Source organism: Pleurodeles waltl, chromosome 11 (genome assembly GCF_031143425.1).
Source record: "Pleurodeles waltl isolate 20211129_DDA chromosome 11, aPleWal1.hap1.20221129, whole genome shotgun sequence".
Lineage (NCBI taxonomy): Eukaryota > Metazoa > Chordata > Amphibia > Caudata > Salamandridae > Pleurodeles > Pleurodeles waltl.
Window position 1 is genome coordinate 934,125,106 of NC_090450.1, and position 18,025 is coordinate 934,143,130.

An 18,025-nucleotide genomic window follows, 5' to 3' on the forward strand; every position below is an offset into this window, starting at 1 on the left:
CACGCGCTCCTCATGCTGGACATCTGGGCATGTTACCTACTGGCCCGCATTTTGTCTGTATCTGCTATTCCGCTGCTAAAAATAGGTTATAATGTTTTAAACTAACCATTACACTTTCTTTTAAGTTGTGACCCTTCATATGCCTTGTTTTATGTATTGTGAAAAGTCAGTTTGATGCAGCTGTCTAAAGTTGAGCTCATCGCTAGTAGTTGTTACCAGCATAATCCTGTGTACACATTTCCCCACGATTAGAGTAGAGTTTGGTATTATTTAAAACTTAGGAAAGTCAGAACTGTACTAGTCCCCTGAAAAGGTTCCCAAACTATCATGGAATTGCTGTTAAGCCACATGCAAACTAGATTTCCCACACAGGCTAAAAATCTATCTAAATATTGCTGTGAATGGCATGGACATGCTACGGCACAAACGTTCCCCTAGCCAGTGGGGGGAACCTTCACATCGTCATAGAACACACATTCAGACCAAATTTGTAGGGTAAATGAAAGAAAGGGTTAGAACTATGCAGCATCAACAAGGTGCCCCTGCCCTTTAACCATCCAGAACCTGCACCCAAGGCTTACGCACCTGCCACACCATATGTAGGTACTCTATCAGATGCCTGAAGCATGGGGAGCATATATTGCAACCCATCTGATCGAGCTCTCTCAGGTGACAGAGGTTCATAGCGGTCCTAGACAGTGACAATGCTTTTTTGAGGGGAAGGGGGGAGGTCAGAGAGGAGAAGCAGGGGGAGGGAGGTTGGGGGTGTGGCAAGAACTACAGAGTGGACTCGACAGCGTAGTAGGATTGACACCAAACCTTGGTAGGAAATCCAGGTCCACATATTACATTACTATAGGAAGAAATAGGAAAAGGACCGGGAAACCCTGAGTGACGCAGCTAAGCTAACCCAACATAAATTAAAAAAGACTGCTCGAGGGGGCTGCTTTGGCCACAAGCGGGCAAATGGCACCAGTCTTGAAGGGAGCTCTGCCTCAGAACACCAGAGTGTTTCCACCCAGTCCTAGTGGCAGAGGTCATGGAGGATGGCAGCAGCGGTACCTCAGAGAATGCTACCATTTGCCACAGAATTGACCACGTGGCCGACAAATGCCACCTGAAGGCTTATCATGAGCAAGGGCGATAAGCCTTGGCCAGTCCCAGCAAAATCCCCAACCACAGAACCAAGCCAAGGTCTAACCAAATGCATCCTACATTCAGCTGCAGGGAAAACAGGCAGCCACCACACCACTACAGCAGGGACCAAGTGGTTAACCAAGCACATACCAACAGCAGGCAGGGAACCCAGCCCAGCAAGGAAGGAAGGTCTGGGAGTTGGTGCCTTTACTTAATCTGAAAATCCAAGTACGCAGTAGGTCCGAAATCCCTAATAAGTTTACATTCACATCCTACCCACCTCAAAGCTCATCTAAAAAAATGAAGACTAGTGACATTAGGAGAAAACTCACGTCTTTCCTTGCGTTAAGGTAAAGCTCAGGGTGGCTGCATGTTTTTGTCAATCAGGAACCAACATTAGAGTCCGCCACATGGGTGCCTGCCGGTGCCAAGGCCCCACTCTGCTGCTGGTCTTCCAGGGCAGGTTTGGCTGGCCATGCCCCAGGTGGAAGGGAGTCTGACGAGGGGGCAGGGCAGCCCCCCAACCATCCATAAAAGCAGGCACCCAGGTCCCCGCATCCAAGTGCACATTGGGACTGGTTCCAATAACTAGATCAAATGGTACCCATTCAAGGGCACCCAGCCCGGGACTGAAGTTGCCACATGGTGCTTACTCCTGACTGCAGCATCTCCAGAACCAACTGGCCTACAGCTAATGGAGGCCCTTTTTCAGTTCCAAAATGAAGCGATGTTCCAGTGCCGGGATCCCCCATTAGAACTTCGAAGTCCATGGAAATCCAACAGGGTATGAAGCAACAAAATGGCACCAAGTGAGTAGGGAAATCCACCCAAGCAAACAGCCGTCCCAGTTCATTGCCCATATGAGGCAAATCTCAGCAACTCTTGGCCGGGCAGCAGACTCACACCACACGCAAATTACCTGCCTCCTCGCCTCAAAAGGCTTCCAAACATCCAAAGGCTGCTCGTAGGACCATCTCCCTCCAACCCAGCAGGGGTAGCATGTTGTGGAAAAGAAGTCCCACGTCCAAGCCGTGGAGACCCAAAACATCCTGGATCCGAAGGAGAGGGGGTGCGGGGAGGAAAAGAGTCTGTAAATAGCCACCACAACCCCATATGAGATGCATAGACATGCTCACCGCCGCGTCTGGCCTGTTGATCAGATCACACAAGGCCTCACACACACAGTTCAAGGAAGCATTATGTCTGATCCCAGTTAGTGTTGCATTGAAGGTCACACACAGCAGAGCACCTCTCCGACCCTCTCCAGAATACTGCAATGCATGAAGATCTAGGAAGGCGCACAATGACCCACAAAAAGTAGCTAAAAAATGAAGCTTCCAAAGAAAGGGCGTAGCGAAGACACCTGACTCGGTTAAGGAGAATCTCATTGCATGCCACGTGCAGGAAATGGAGGGGCATACAAGTGTCCTCAGAACACGTTGTTACTACCAGCAACACCCAAATTGCAACATTTCACTTCGCACCTTGCACATGTAGGTCATAACGTTTCAACCACATTAGTAAAGCTCTCACACACGTTAGGGAAAAAAGGAATAATCCCACGAAGATCACCTCCAGAGAAACACTCTCCTCTGTCAAGGCAAGAGGGGAGGGCCAAATGGCCTACAAAACAAAACTCAGGCGCTCCACAACTAAAACACTCACCACTACCTAAAATAGTTGCCCCAACTAGAGTCACCTCCAAAGTAAATGCACAGAACATGCATTAAAAGAAAGGCACAGGAATCTTTAGAGACTAAATAATATATGTTTTTCTAAAAGCTAACCTACAAATCACAGCTCATATCCAATAGGTCTGCGACTGAACCACGAGTGCACTACCTTTACAGCGGCCCACCACCTTTTCAGAAGCAACTTGCAAAACTCCAGCAAAGCCCAAGTGTACAAGACAAAGACCACAAGCTGATTTGGACTGTTTTTACAGACATTCTTCTATTAACTCTTTTTCCAAAAGCAAAGACACCCCCTGTTACCACAGCATTCGCCAGAGCAGAAACACTCCCGATTCCCAGAAGACCGCAGACATTTCCCCAGAAAGCCATCCCAAGACCTGCAAGATTCCAAAAGTTATGTATTATTGTACCGTTCTACACCTTCTGTTTGGTGTGGTTATGGCCATATCCATCCATAGCCAGAAATCTGCCTGGTCACATCAAGGCCACCTTAACACTTCTACTGCGCTTGCGTAGGGGCCTTTCCCACATCACTTACAATTACACTGAATCTAATGTTAGTATTCCACATACACTACTGCTGTGGGCACCCAGACATCAGCCAGTCTGTGCTATGTCTGTGCACTGACACCATACGCCATAGACACAAATAGGCTTTATTTATCCCAGGAGATATTATATGAGAAAGCAAAATCCCTTATACATCTGTACCTATGTAGGATCAGGGTCAAGTTACAACCTACTAAAGTGGAACCACACAGGGTGGTAGCAAATGTCACTGGATGTGAGACCAATCCCACCGCACTGTACCTTTACACCGAGTCTAGCAATATTCAAACTGAGCTAGGCAGGATGAGCAGGAGAGGCACTGCTGGGGAGGACACGGTTTGCCCCCGTGACTTTCTAGAAAAGAGGTTCTTGGAGGTAGCAAATCCACCACACCAGTGCACAAACACGTCCGATCCCACCTCAGTCTGTAGCCCTCAGCGTTTCTGGGGCAGTCTTTTTTAATGACAAATGGACCCCAGATGTGAAGTTCCTATGTAGGGCCATCCACCTTAATGATACAAGGGGAACTGACTCTCACAGAGGAGGATTGAATACCAGCATATATACCCCATGTCAGGAAATCTAGGATGCTGAGAGAGATAGGTACATGTGGTTGGAGGGCAGGGGTGCCCCCTAATTGTACAGAAGGTTACAATATTTCTTGTGTTTCAGAAGAAAAGGGACGATCCCGCTTGGCACAAATGAGAATTGTGAAGCAATACTGCACATACCAGACACCGTGCTGGGGCACCTCTGCGCTGATGGACTTCTAATGGCAGTATGGTGAATTTGCCTATGCTCAGCTGGTCCCTGGATGGAGGGGGGCCTCTGCTCCCTTGTGACCATACACATCCCGACCTTGGTCATCCCTAGAGAAGACCTGTCAGAGTTGGCTGGGATCAATATAAGGACATTCTGGAAGACTTCAGACTATTCATTGACGCTCAAGTAAATGCGGGAGGGTCCATGCCCTTCTTCATCCTACAGACAAAAGCAAACGCCTACTGGTTGCAGATAACCAGGTGGGAAATGTTAAACATGATCAATAATACTGAGCTCAGCCTAAATGCTATCAGGAAAGAACTAAGAGACATTCGCCTCATGGTGATCCATCAGTATGTGTTGGACTTGACTGCAATAGGGTGTGGGATATGTACCCAAGATCAGTGTTTTCTGTTGTACATTTATCCCTGTTAACAACCTGAACAATGGCCATCCAAGCACTGCATTGTCTACAAGTCGACATGAAGGAGGGAGGTGTCCCTGAGCAGGACTGTTTTTTTGTGCGTGGCTCCCCCAGTGGGTGACCAGACTGTGCATGTCACTGCTTCAGATCCTCATTCTTGTGCTGTTTTGTGTTGTTTCCCACAAGTGGGAGTTTCCTGCTGTAAAACACAAATTAGGCAGGATGCAAGTAACAAGGGAAATAGTAGTGTGCACAACAGAAACATCAAACCTCAAGTAATGTGACTCATGAAGTATGAGGTGGATAAAGTAGTTGAAAAGTCAACCAGAGTGGGGAATGTTGATAGTGATAAAAATGATGTCAATGTACGTCATGATGTGTGCACATAACAAACTTGCATTACTACTGTTGATTCAACCCTGAGTCAGAAACACGTGGTCAGTCAAGCCCTGCGACGTAGGCCTGAAGCAACTGACTGACAGATCACAGGTGGGGTAACACGTAGCCCGTAGACAAACACTCAAACAGGAAAAACCCAGATCGATCCTTCAGATAAGCAGCGACACCACAGTTGTAGGAGATTGGCCCCCAATAAAACACATTTGGCCTGAGGGGTGCGCATTCCCAAAACACCATAAACGTTAGATACCACATGAAGTTAGGAACACCCAGCCAATCAGCACACAACACACACAAATTATGCAGTGATTACGCATTCCTCATGCTGGACAAGTTACCTACTGGCCCTCATTTTCTCCACGCAAGGTTGAGACCCACATGAGCACTTTATCAGATGGTCCGATTTAGGACTTTGTGACTGGGGCCAGAGTCCTTTCTGCAAAGAAAGTGCAGAATTGTTTGATGACCCTTCAAGAATTGTATATACGGGGCGCTCAGGACGCTTTACATTTACGTTACTGCTCAAACAGCGATGTCTTGAGATGTCTCCTGAAGGTAAGTAGGCCCTGTGTCTGACGTAGGTGAGTGGGAGGAGCGTTCCACGCCTTGGCGGCGAGATCTGCCACCAGCGGTCGTTCTGTGGATGCATGGGTCGGTGGCGAGGACAAGGTCGGCAAAGCGAAGCTGTCGGGTCGGGGTGTAGAAGGAGAGCCATCTGTCGAGGCATTCTGGTCCGATGCTGTGCAGTGCCTTGTGAGCGTGGGTGAGGAGTCTGATCGTGATTTTCTTGTTGACGGGGAGCCAGGTAGGTCTCTCAGGTTGGCTGTGATGTGGCGGGGGATGTCCAGGATGAGGCGTGCGGAGGCGTATGCGTTGCAGTCTTTTCTGGAGCTTGGCCGTGGTTCCTGCATAGAGGGCATTGGCGTAGTCCAATTTGCTGCTTACGAGGGCTTGGGTGACCGTCCTTCTGGTTTCAGTGGGGATCCATTTGTAAATCTTCCGAAGCATGCAGAGGGTGTTGAAGCAGGAGGAGGAGATGGCATACAGAAACATCTCAGTAAAGAAAGCTCTAAAAACAGTTATAGGTGAGTGTTTAAGTCTCACCTCCTGGGGGACAGGATAGTCATACATGAGAACAGGAAGAGCATTTAAGGGCATGATTTATATTGGAAGAATAAATTACACTATGATAATAGTGGAGAACCAGAAAAGCAGCTGCATGATTTGGGGCTTTGGTTAGCATTTGCAGATGGTCAGGGTTGATGAACTTAGTTGAGCCTCCTCACTGTTTTTTCAGTGTTGATTGATCCTTTCCAAGAAAAACGCAAACTTTAGTGTTCCATTCAAAGAGTAATGTACAAATATATTTTATATTTTTCAGCAGATTCAACCAGTGAAGAACAGGTTCCAACCAATTATTGCATAATATAAAATGTACCTCTGATCCATTGCTCTAATGCAGTGTGGTCCACTTTTATGTGCTATTCCTACTGCATGTGACGTAGATGGGATTGTGAGTTATTTAGTCCCAGCTGCACATGGCTAGGAAGAACAGCTTTACTCTTCATAACTACATGCAGCTGAATTAAGTTATTCTTCCTAGCCATATTTAGCTGAGCCCAATAAACTCATTTTCATCTACTGCACACACAATAGGACCCACGCAAAGAAGCAGATCACACAGCATCAGTGTATAGCTAAAGTACAGTGACACAGTTTGGTATATGCAGAAAAACATTAACTCTCCAAATATTATGAAACTAAATCCAGGGCCAACAAGGCCAAGAGTTTTTAAATATTCTTCTGTTGAACACATATGCAGAATCGCCCACCCATCTATCTATTTCCTTTAAGTATACCAGAAATGATAAGTTGACAAAAATCTAATTTGACCTATAGCCTCAACTACGGAAGCACAAAAACCATAGTCCTTCTCATTTATACTTAACCCTGTGTGGCTGTGGGCTTTTAAACCGTATTCTACTTAATCTTATCAGGTCATGTACTACAACAAAATCACAGCCCTTGCTCAGACACAGCATTGGTAGTCTGGCCTTGGGATATCAACATTCATCCTACTTCAGGCATGCCATTACATATAAAGCCCAAAGCAAATTACAATTAGCTTACTCTGCTTTGTACCTTGCTATCCAGGTGCCACCATGCTTTAGTTATTTTAGATATTGTATAATTTATTTGCTATGGTGCACCCTATTGCCAGACTTCTTTAAGCACAGCTACATTAAATAAAACATACTTTGGAGTATGATTTTTCAACTACATAAGGCATGCGGGTAGTCACCTCACAACAGGAAGCTAAAATGTTGCCCACGTTCGACATGTTTAACCGTCTCACCTAAGAATTAGTGCACATGCTGTCTACTTCGGACATACTAAAAACATGGATAGTCACCTAACTCTCAAATTATACTTTCAGTATTCATGCCCCCAACAATTCCTAGACTAGTCACCTCTTGTTATAGCCAATTACATTTACACCTGCTTGGCATCAGAAGAGTTCTTGCAGTTACTGTAAGCAAAGTACATGCTAAACATAAGGTTTCCAAATTATTATGGTACCCCACTAAGTGCACTAATGCAGCTTCTCACTTCAGGAAATATGTGCACAATGTGTGTACCTCATCCAGAAGTCTCTGTTTCAGCTCTCGCTCAGTTTCAAGTTTTGTCTGTAGACTACGAGCATTCATTTCCAGCATAGCATGCTTCTTCTCCAGGTCATTCAGCTGCGTGATGAAATAATGGCAGGTTAGTTTGCAAGACAGGACCAATATTAGACTCCAGTGCACTGGAGCGAAGGTAACATATTGGAGCGGACTGTACCCAAGGTAAGGAAATCATTGCTATTTTCACTGTACACATTTTTTTTTTTTTAAATTGCATTCTATCTCAATCTAGTTCTGCAGCAGAAGCACAATATGTAAACAATATCCTATTGTGGAAGTGAAAATAGCCAATGATATGAGACTGGAGTGCCAGTAATTTACCTTAACAAGAGCAGTAAGATGATCGACTTGCCACAGTGGCGATAAGCAGCGAGAAGCATACAGGTACAGCATCACAAAAGTTAAAAACACAAAGAAAATACATAGGTACTGGTAAGGGCTCGAACAGCACATTCAATTATTGCATAACATTCACAGACTACGGTTCTTTTTTTTACTTAAAACACATTATCGTGAAGACTGGCAGACTAGAGCCCAAAATCTGATTGCATTTACCTATCAATTACTTACCTTTCAAAACGTTAGCCATTATTGCTTTAGAACTATGTTTACTGTGTTGATGGGGCTGGTGGGTTAATGTTTAGCCCAGGCAAAATCTGCTAAACATGCATTGTTCTGATGGTGGATAAGGCTACCAGAAAATGCAGGCTGTGGGGAGATTGGCGTAGACAGAATATTTTACATGAAAAGCTAGAAATATTAAACCTGGTCCTCGCCTTCTCCCTCAAAGAAAAATTCCTGCTGAACTGGATGACCACTTAGCCTTCTAAGCCATCATGACAAAAGCTTGCAATAGTGGAGAATGCAGGAATGCATTCATTAGACTTCATTGACCAGGGGACTACTTTGAGACTACCAGCACGAAGTTTATGCATTGAGAGAGCTCACCCAACAAAGAAATGCCAATTTTATTGAACAGCAGTCCTTGTCAATTTACAGGACTCTAAGCCTCTGTTTACGACATGGAAGGCTACTACACAAGAGCTGCTCAAGAATTTAGACCTATGCACTGAGACAATTGCTAGGATAATACAGTGACCTATACCCTCATGGCACAGCCCCACAAGTACCCAGTATAAACAGCCACATTTAGCAAGTTGTCCTTCCAGCCAAAGCATCTGCAATGAAAGAGTGAAAACAGAAGATGGATGACAGCATTTGTGGTGGCCTGAAAGAAAACAAACACTTGCAAAAAGAGGAAGAACTTGCCAGCAATGTTGGTTCACTTTGGTACTTCATCTTCACAGATTGCTAAAATATGAATATACATGTTATATGGAGGTAAATAATTCAGATGGGAAGATCAAAATCCCAGAATACATAATGCTACTTTTTTTGCATTGTCTCTAGCATGAGAAAATTTTTTGAAGCTAACAAAGATACCACTTGCAGTTAGATTTCCTTTGTACTTGAAGCAGTTTGTAGGTAAACAAGTATATAAAAAAAAATAAAAAAAAAAAAAATAGAAAAGTAAACAGGAAACTGGCATGCGGTGGACACAGAGTTTTGATAAATTGCAACAGGTGGTGTTCAGAGTCTGGCCAAACCAAGTATGAATGATGCTGGGTACAAGTCTTTGGGTGTCACCGGTGGGTGGTGTAGTGCTAACAGTTCGGGGACACAGTGTGGGGGACGTGAGGTTGGAGATACCTGTGGCTGAGGCATGAAAATACAATGGGATGTGGATCCGTGCAAATGTGAATAGAGATTGGGAGCAGTGCTCATATAGTTGGGAGGTAAGAGCATGGAGGCAAGCTATGGCGGTTGAGATACACCAGTAATGAAGAAGTGAGTTATTCCTGTTCTACTCAATGTCATTACTGTTAAATCAACCAAACAATTATCATCGCTAAGCCTGTACATTTGTTATTGCTAATTATGGCTGAGGGTCATTAAAGCTAATATTGGTGGAGGTCGGCAATAATAATCCCTTGCCTGCTGGTCATCACTCCAAACGTTGCCTTCTAATCACTTATCCAGCATGATGGCCACTATTGACAATTCTGGCAGGTAGTGAACGGTGCCTAGTCTATTTAATAAGTGTCATTTACAATGACACCAGAAATCAACAGAGCTAATCCTGCCAGAGAACATTATTGTTAACTACCCGCAACATCTGGGTCATTAATACTAACCATGAATCTGTAGTTATAACATGCTAATTGAACTGCAGTGGCTGGAGGAGGACATAATGCAGAGAAACCCTGCTTCAAATAAACTATGTTCTAGGGAAGACAAGAGATTGTGGAAAGTAACATGGGGAGGGGTTAATGTTGTGGCATAAACAATTAAGTGGCGAGAGTAAAGTCTCAACCTAGGATAAGCATAGACCAACAAGTTACATACCTTTTGTAACACATTATCAGGCAGAGTCTATATCTAGCTGCAGATTCCTTACCTTAGAGTTATCTCACACATCAGACTGGATCCAGAAGATTTTTCATAAGCATTATTCCTGAGTGCCGGTATGTGGTGTCAATTGGCTCCCGGTGAGTCATCGGCAGCAACCGTGGCACCCATATAAGTGCCAACCAGGCATGCTGTTGGTTTCTTTTCATGTCATTCCACAGCAGAAGGGCAGAGACAAACACTGACCACTGGTGTGGAAAATCTAAGGCCACTGAAAGGGATGCAGCCCTGTTTCTAGAAATCTGATCGCAGAGCAGAGAGGCATGGGTGGGTCCGAAAGGAATCTGCAGCTAGATATATTCTCTAATAGAAAAGGCGGTACCAAAGGTAAGAAACGTATTCATCTGACAGAGACTTCTAGCTGCAAATTCCTTGCCTTAGAATAGATATACCAGCAAAACCATCCCCGGGGGTATGTCTGCAGGCCAATTTCAGACGATTAAGTCCTAGCGAACCAAACAGGCAAAGTACCAAGCAGAAATGCTTGGTAAATGTGTGCAGGGAAGCCCACATTGCCGACTGGCAGACATCCAGGACAGAAACTCATGTGCTAACACAGTGGTCACGGCTAAGGTGGAATGAGCACGAAAGCCCTTGGAGGTTTGCTTCTAGGAGAATGCGTAGCAGATTTCAATGTAGGGCACAACCCATCTGGAGATGGTCCTTTTGTGCACAGCACAATCCTTTAAAGCTCAGACATACCCCACGAGTAGCTGATCGTCCACTGGAAATTTCCATATGCAGTCAAGGTAGAATGACCATGCTCATTTGGGGTCCAGACTATGGAGACACTCCTCAGCCTTAGAAGGGTGAGGCAGAGTGTAGAAGGACAAGTTACTTACCTTTGGTAACACCTTATTTAGTTGCAGATTCCTTACCTTAGAATATCCCCCAGCTGTCAATCTAGATCTGAAGATTTTTCTCGAGTAGTACCCCTGCACACCAGTTAGGTGGCGTTGATCGGCTCTGCGCCAGTCATCGGCGTCGTTCAAGCCAGACATGACGTTGCAGGTCCTATATAGGTGCCACCCAGCGTCTGACGTTAGTTTCTTTGCCAGAAGTGCAGAGCCACAAAGAACACTCACGAGTCAAAACTAGGGCCCTGAAAGGGGAGTCCCTGTCCCTAGAAATCAGTTTACATAGCGGGGAAGATGAGCGGGTCAGTAAGGAATCTGCCACTAGATATGGTCTCTACCAGACAAGGTGTTACTGAAGGGAAGTAACTTGTCGATTTGGCAGACATCTACTTGCAGATTCCACAGTCAAACAGTCCATATTTAATACTGATGACGTTTTGACCCCAGAAATAAGTAAAAGTACTAACGGGTCATCATCAGGACCAAGAGTATGTGCAGGAGACACCTAAAAGAAAGAAACATAAATCAAACAAAGTAATCTCGTTTGAAACAGCAACAGTATTAAATGTGTACTGTTCGTAATTTCTTTGTTGAGGATCTGCGGCACACAAGACTTGTGTCGCATGTGGAATTATAAATACCTTGACAGCCACACTGTTATGAATATATTTGTAAATATCACTGGTGCACTTTAAGTTCACTTATTCACTTTCATTGCACAGTCACTCAATAGGAGCACATATACATATATTAGTATTTTTAATTTAACATTTGTTTTTATTTTACGTGATGTTCGATTGATGTATGAAAGATCAGTCACAAAGGAATTTGTTTTGCATAGAAAAAAGGAAAATATTCAAATAAAGTTAATTTACAAAAACTTCCCTTAGGGAGAGTTTGTTGTACTACTGACGCGGACATCGAGTCTTACATTTCCCCTGCAGGGACCACTATCTTATACTTACTTACCCAGATCCATGGGTAACAGGGTCAGCCGCCTTTTTGTTTATAATAAGATAACATTATAGACCAGGCGGAAGGTAAAAAGCTGTCATCTGCTGCCCCTCAATCTCCACGCAAAAAGGTGGAGACTGCACACGTTCGGGCGGAGAACCTTTACTGCTCCTGTGACAAAAGATCCACCGAAGGGGCAGTATGATTGGAGGATCGATGGCCATGCTCAATAGCTCGGGATACCAGACTCTTCCTACCCAGTCGGAGCCACAACAATTACTTGGGCCCAGTTGTTCTTGATGAGAACTCTAGGCAGAAGTGGCATGGGTGGAAAGGCATACAGGAGGCCTGAGCTCCACTAAAGACGAAAAGTGTTGCTTGGCAAGTGCAGCCTTGGGAACTCCAATGAGCAACATTACTGACATTGCGGGTTCTCTGAGGAGGCAAACAGATCTAACCAAGCCTCACTCCACTGCTGAACGAGACCTTGCACGATCTCCGGATAGAGACGCCATTCGTGATCGACTAAGCATTGTTAGCTGAGTACGTCCGCTCTGACCTTCAGAGAGGCCGCCAGATGTTGAACTACCAGGGATATGCTCCGCTGTTCCAGCCACGTTCAGAGGCGTAGAGCCTCTTGACAAAGGGACCACAACCTCAATGCTAGATGCAGTACCACATGGCGGTGGTGTTGTCTGAACACCTGCACTACTTTCCCTTTGAGAAAGAGAAGAAATGTTTTCAATGCTTGAGCGCAGAAGTCTGCTATGTCTCTGAAGAGACAAGTGCCATTAAAGGGCATGTCCAGAAGATTGGCTTGGACATCCCCCAAAAAGCCAGACATCCTCAACCAGGCGCAGGCACCTCAGGGCCACGTTGATGCAACCGCTCTGCCCAGTAAGTCATTAGTGTCCAGTCCACATCTGATTCTGAACTTTGCTGCATCACACCCATCAGCAACAGGTTGAGAGAGTACAGCAAGGGCCTCCTCTGGAACCTCTGGCAGCACGTGAACAACTGTATCCCACAGAGTGTGGAGCAACGGTCTAAAAGCCACGCGGTGCTCGCAGACCGCAATGCCAGGCCTGGAGGAAGCATTTCTTCCCTTTCTCAAAGGGAAAGTAGTGTAGGTGTTCACAGCCTCTTCAATTCCCTATCTGGAGGTGGGGAAGGGAATGCGCCCTGGGATGTAGAGGCTTTGATAACCAAGCTCTCAGGAGAGGGATGTTAAGTCAGGAACCCTGGGCCAGTTGGAGCAGGTCGATGGCGGCGGGCAATAGTCCTGTTCACAGCAGCCTTTGTGCTGGGTTTTCACCGGGTACCCAGCAGGACATCGGTAAGGGCTTCACTGAAAGGCAATAGGGGTTCAGAGGGTGAATACCCAGGCTGAAGCTCCTTTGTCAGCAGGTTAGTCTTGACTGCCACCGAAGGCAGTTCGATGCCCAGGCCCTCGGCCACTCTTCGCATCACCATGGAATGAGATGCTCCCTCCTCCATAGCTACGGTTGGAGGAGAATGCATGCCAGTGTCAGGGGAGTATCCAGACCACTGGCTTCACCCAGGTATGCATGCAAGTACAAGGGGTCTTGTAGATGGAATTCTGAAGTGTCCAGTGACCCCTCCCATTCCTCACAGTACCCCAACCCATGATATTCAGAGTCAGGATCCGACATAGGGTGCACAGCCCATGTCAAAGCCAGAGCGGGAGTTGGGTGACGCCGGTCTGGCTCGTGTCCCAGTCGGCAATGAGGATGGGGTCAACACCACCCAGGGACACAGGCAATGCCTTGAGTGTCGACGTTAGAACCAGCATCAGGGAAGGTCGAAGTGGTATGACGACAGCGGTCTGGATCCAGGAACAGATCCATGGGTACCCCTTTGAGCTGAAGCTGCTGGCGCAGAACCAGAGGAGGCGGTTTCTGGGCCCGAAAGGCGCTCCCCAGCAGAGTGGGACTGCCCAAAGATGAGATGCAAGGCCTCACAAAACTCTGAGTTGGACAGGGATCACTCTGGCTCCCGGAAACTCAGGCAGGTGCTGAGTCGGCCGAGACGCAAGCTCTGGGGACAGAGGCCTAGAAAAACAACGCTCCTTTTCCTACAGCCCGTCGGCAGAAGGACGAGATTAAGTCAAAGAACGCTTGTTCTTCAACTTTTTCTTGTGTCTCGACACCCGATTGCCCCAAGGACATGGAATGGGACGACAACGAAGGGGTGCCTTCTTCTCGACCATAGCAACGTGGAGCCAAGTGTTGGGCCTCAATGATCTTCAGGGTTTTCAGTGCCTTTTCAGGTCCAGGGCCCGGGACTTGGAGCACGACTTTGGGTTGTGGTCGCTCTCCAGACACCATAAGCTCACAAGGTGTGGATCAGCTATGAACACTGCCCAACGGCAAGATCTGCAGGGCTTGAACCTGGGCCTACCCGAAGACACGTCGATGTACAAGGAATGTCAATACTCAAAAATCTTCAACAAGATAAAAAGGCCATTGCAGCCTGCGTTGAATGGTGCATGCACCCTTTCACCACAGGTCACTGCACCAGGCCACTGTAAGTCACCCGTCTGGTAGGCCCTCCTAGCCCGGAGAGCATGGTGCAGATATCTGTGTGTGAGGGCACCCCTGCATTAGCAGAGGTGCCCCTACGAACTCCAGATCCATTTTCCTGGACTTCTTAAGTGTGGGGATGCCATTTTACATGTGTACTGGACACAGGTCACTTCTTGTGTCAAGCTACGTAATGGTAACTCCAAACCTGGGCATGTTTGGTATTAAACATGTCAGAATCCTACCCCAATACTGTTGCCAGTATTGGTTGTATGATTACATATACTCTGGGGGCTCCTTAGAGGACCCCCAGCATTGCTCCTACCAGTTTGCAGGCTTTTTCCAGGCAGCCCACGCTGCTGCCATCCTGCAGACAGGTTTCTGCCCCCTTGCTGCTTGACCAGCTCAAGCCCAGGAGGCAACACAAGGATTTCCTTTTGGAGAGGGAGGCAGCACCCTCTCCCTTTGGAAATAGGTGTTACAGGGCTTAGGAGGGGTAGCCTCCCAAGCCACTGGTTTGCTATGAAGGGCACATTTGGTGCCCTCCTTGCATAAACCAGTTTGCACCAGTCCAGGGACCTCCAGTACTGCTCTGGTGTGAAATTGGACAATGGAAAGGGGAGTAATCACTCCCCTGTCCATCACCACCCCAGGGGTGGTGCCCAGAGGTCCTCCAGATGGCCACTTCATTCTGGCATCTTGAATTCAAGATGAGCAGAGGCCTCTGGGAGCATCTGAGTGGCCAGAACAGCCAGGTGACATCACAGCCCCCTCCTGATAGGTGGTCACCCTGCTAGGTGACCAATCCCCCTTTCAGGGCTATTTAAGGTCTCCCTCTAGGGTGGGTCCTCAGATTCAATGTGCAAGATTCCAGCAGGATTCCTTTGCCACATGTACTTCATCTTCTGGCCACTGGAACTGCAACCGTGTGATAAATTACTGTGTGACTATTGTGGTACTGCATAAGCTTTGCATGTCTCCTAGATATGTTTTGGCTGCTCATCCACAGCTAACTCTAGAGAGCCTGGCATCCTAGGCACTGTCTTCATTCACTAATAGGGGTTGCATGGACCTGGTATAAGATGCCAACACCATAGGTGTCTACCACACACCAGGCCAGCTTCCTACAGTCTGAAAGATTTCAGAGCTAAGAAGACTTTCTTCAGTTCCAGTATATCGATGTGCTGCACTGCATCCTGTTCCTTCCATATCCCTCGAACCTTGAGTCAGGCCATGTCACTCTCCAGCCTATTTGCAAGGCATCTGTGGCTATTGTCGCAGTTGGAGTTGGCTTTGCAAAAGTTCTCCCTTGTGGAATATGTGCTCTGTGCTACCACACTGTTTTCTGTTCTACTCTCTGCGTAACAACCACTAGATCTGACCAACTCCCTGTCGCCTGTGACCATTGATTTTGAAGTCATTCTTGGATTTGTCTCATGTGAAGTCTTGCATATAGAATTAGAGGGATGCATGATGCCATTTTCCCCAATAGTTTCTCTAAGGTCCTCGCTGTCAGAGTTTGCCCCTCCTGGTAGCAGTGAGTTTCTGTAAGTAGGGATTGAATCTTCTTCCCACTGGGGGTATACCTTTCCCTGTTTGGAGTAGATTCTTGCTCCCAAGAACACTTTGTCTTGTTCTGGAGAGGACTTTTCAATACTCAAAGAGAAACCTCATGTGTAAAGAGTCTCCATTACTTCATAGATGTCCTTTTTGCATTTGATGTCAGAGTTTGCTCTTACTAACCAGTCACTGAGGTAAGGGTGTATGTGTATATCCCTCCTTCTCAAGTGAGCTGCTCCTGCTGCCAGACATATTGGAAACATTATCCCAAAACACCAGAGCTGTGAACTGGTAATGTTCACAGCTCTGGTGTGTTGTTTACCAAAAACCTTGGGTATTTCTTGTGTTCTGTGTTCACTGGAATGTGCAAGTAGGGATGTTTTAGGTCTATTGTTGCCATGCACTCCCTTGCTGTAGCTTGGGTATGACCTCCTGCATGGATATCATTTTGAATTTTTGTCTTTATAATCTTGTTGATGAACTGGAGATTCAGAATTGGATGTAGTGTACCAGCCACCTTTGGGATTAAGAAATATGCTTAAATTTCCTTTGTTGAGTTCTGGTTTTGGGACCTGCTCGATTGCTTGCATGTCCCGTAATTCCTTGACTTCTTTCAGAAGATTTGTTTCTTCTCCGGAATGGACTTTTGTCCTTGGCCCTTTTGTTGGTGGAACTTTTGTTAGTTTTATACAATAACCAAATTTAATTGCGTTTAGAAACAATTTGTCTGAAGTTATATTTTTTCCATTCCTGGAGAAAGTTTTTTATTGTTCCACTCACAGCTGTTCTGTGTTGGAAGTTGTAGTGTTTGTTTGATACTTTTGCTGATGGAAGTTGTGAAAGTAAGCCTACATTTAACAAGTCTTAAGGGGTTGAACCTCTGTGTTGTTGCCCTCTTCCTTTGCCTCTTCCTCAAAAAGTCTGATGTACTTGCTGCTGATATTGCTAGCCTTGTTGAGACAATGCAGAATGGTTGCTGCTGTGAAATGTTTGGTGTGAACTTCCCCCCTAGAAGCTCCCTCTATAAGACAGTTTACTTGGTGTAAATGTGCCTCTTAGTATGCCACCCCAGAATTGCAGTGTACCCATAGGCTTCGCTGTTTCACTGTCCTTCTTCAAGTGTTTATGAATCCTCTATGGTGCTCCCAAATAACTGCTCTCCATTAAATGGGGTGCTTAGGATGTTTGTCTGGACTTCCTGTTTAAATCCAGATATTCTTAGCCATGACTGACTCCCATCATCAGTTGTCTTCTTGATGTGTCTTCTGCATCTAAGGCTGATTTTAAGCATGTTAGCAATGTTCTTACCACTTTTGGCCAGATGTGCTATCCTATTATACTGCACGAGGAGGTGTTTTCTTGAGTTCCCCCCCTTTCTTCCCAATGCTGGTGTGGTGTCTATTTAGTAGCGCACTAGAGCCTGCAATTCTTCATAGGTTTGCAGCACTGTGTTCTACTCTGCGAGCCATGAGCTCCATTCTTTTGCTCTCTTCTTCTGGTGGAGGGACTGAGGTTCAGGGAATGTTTGCCCGCTTTCTGTTTGTAGATATTATTGAATCTGCAGGGACCGTTCCCTTGATGTAAGCCGAATCTTTTGATGAGTATTTATACTTTTTTTCAGCTCTTGGAGTAATAGCTCTTTAAGTGGCTGGTTCCTTAAAGCCTCCTTACCCTGATCAAGTATGCTAGGATGCATAGGTAAAAACTGATTCCTTGCCTGGATGGGTAATAGTTTTTTCCAGAAGGAAACATGATTGGTGCTCTTCCTATTCCAGCGGAACTCCATTATTTTTTTGCTGCCTGTTTGATGACTTGATTATATTTTCCAATGTCATCCGGAGGGGAAGGCCTCGACAGATAACAGTCGACCCCTTCCTCGGAAGAATCTGTCTTGAGGTCTTAGCCATGCGACTTGACGAACTTGGCTTCCTTCGAACCCTGCTAACATGTCTTATGTTTCTTCATTTTACCCTTCATAGAACAGCTCTTCCTC

General features: G+C 46.0%; 1 protein-coding gene across 2 annotated transcripts in view; it reads right to left on the reverse strand.

Annotated features, from left to right (window-relative positions):
* CIT (citron rho-interacting serine/threonine kinase) overlaps positions 1-18,025 on the reverse strand; it is a 1,039,445-nt gene that overhangs the window by 424,112 nt on the left and 597,308 nt on the right. For both annotated transcript variants that reach the window (XM_069215034.1, XM_069215033.1), the window contains exon 28: positions 7,605-7,709. In XM_069215034.1, coding sequence (XP_069071135.1) covers positions 7,605-7,709 — 105 coding nt within the window. The remainder of the gene's footprint in view (positions 1-7,604; positions 7,710-18,025) is intronic.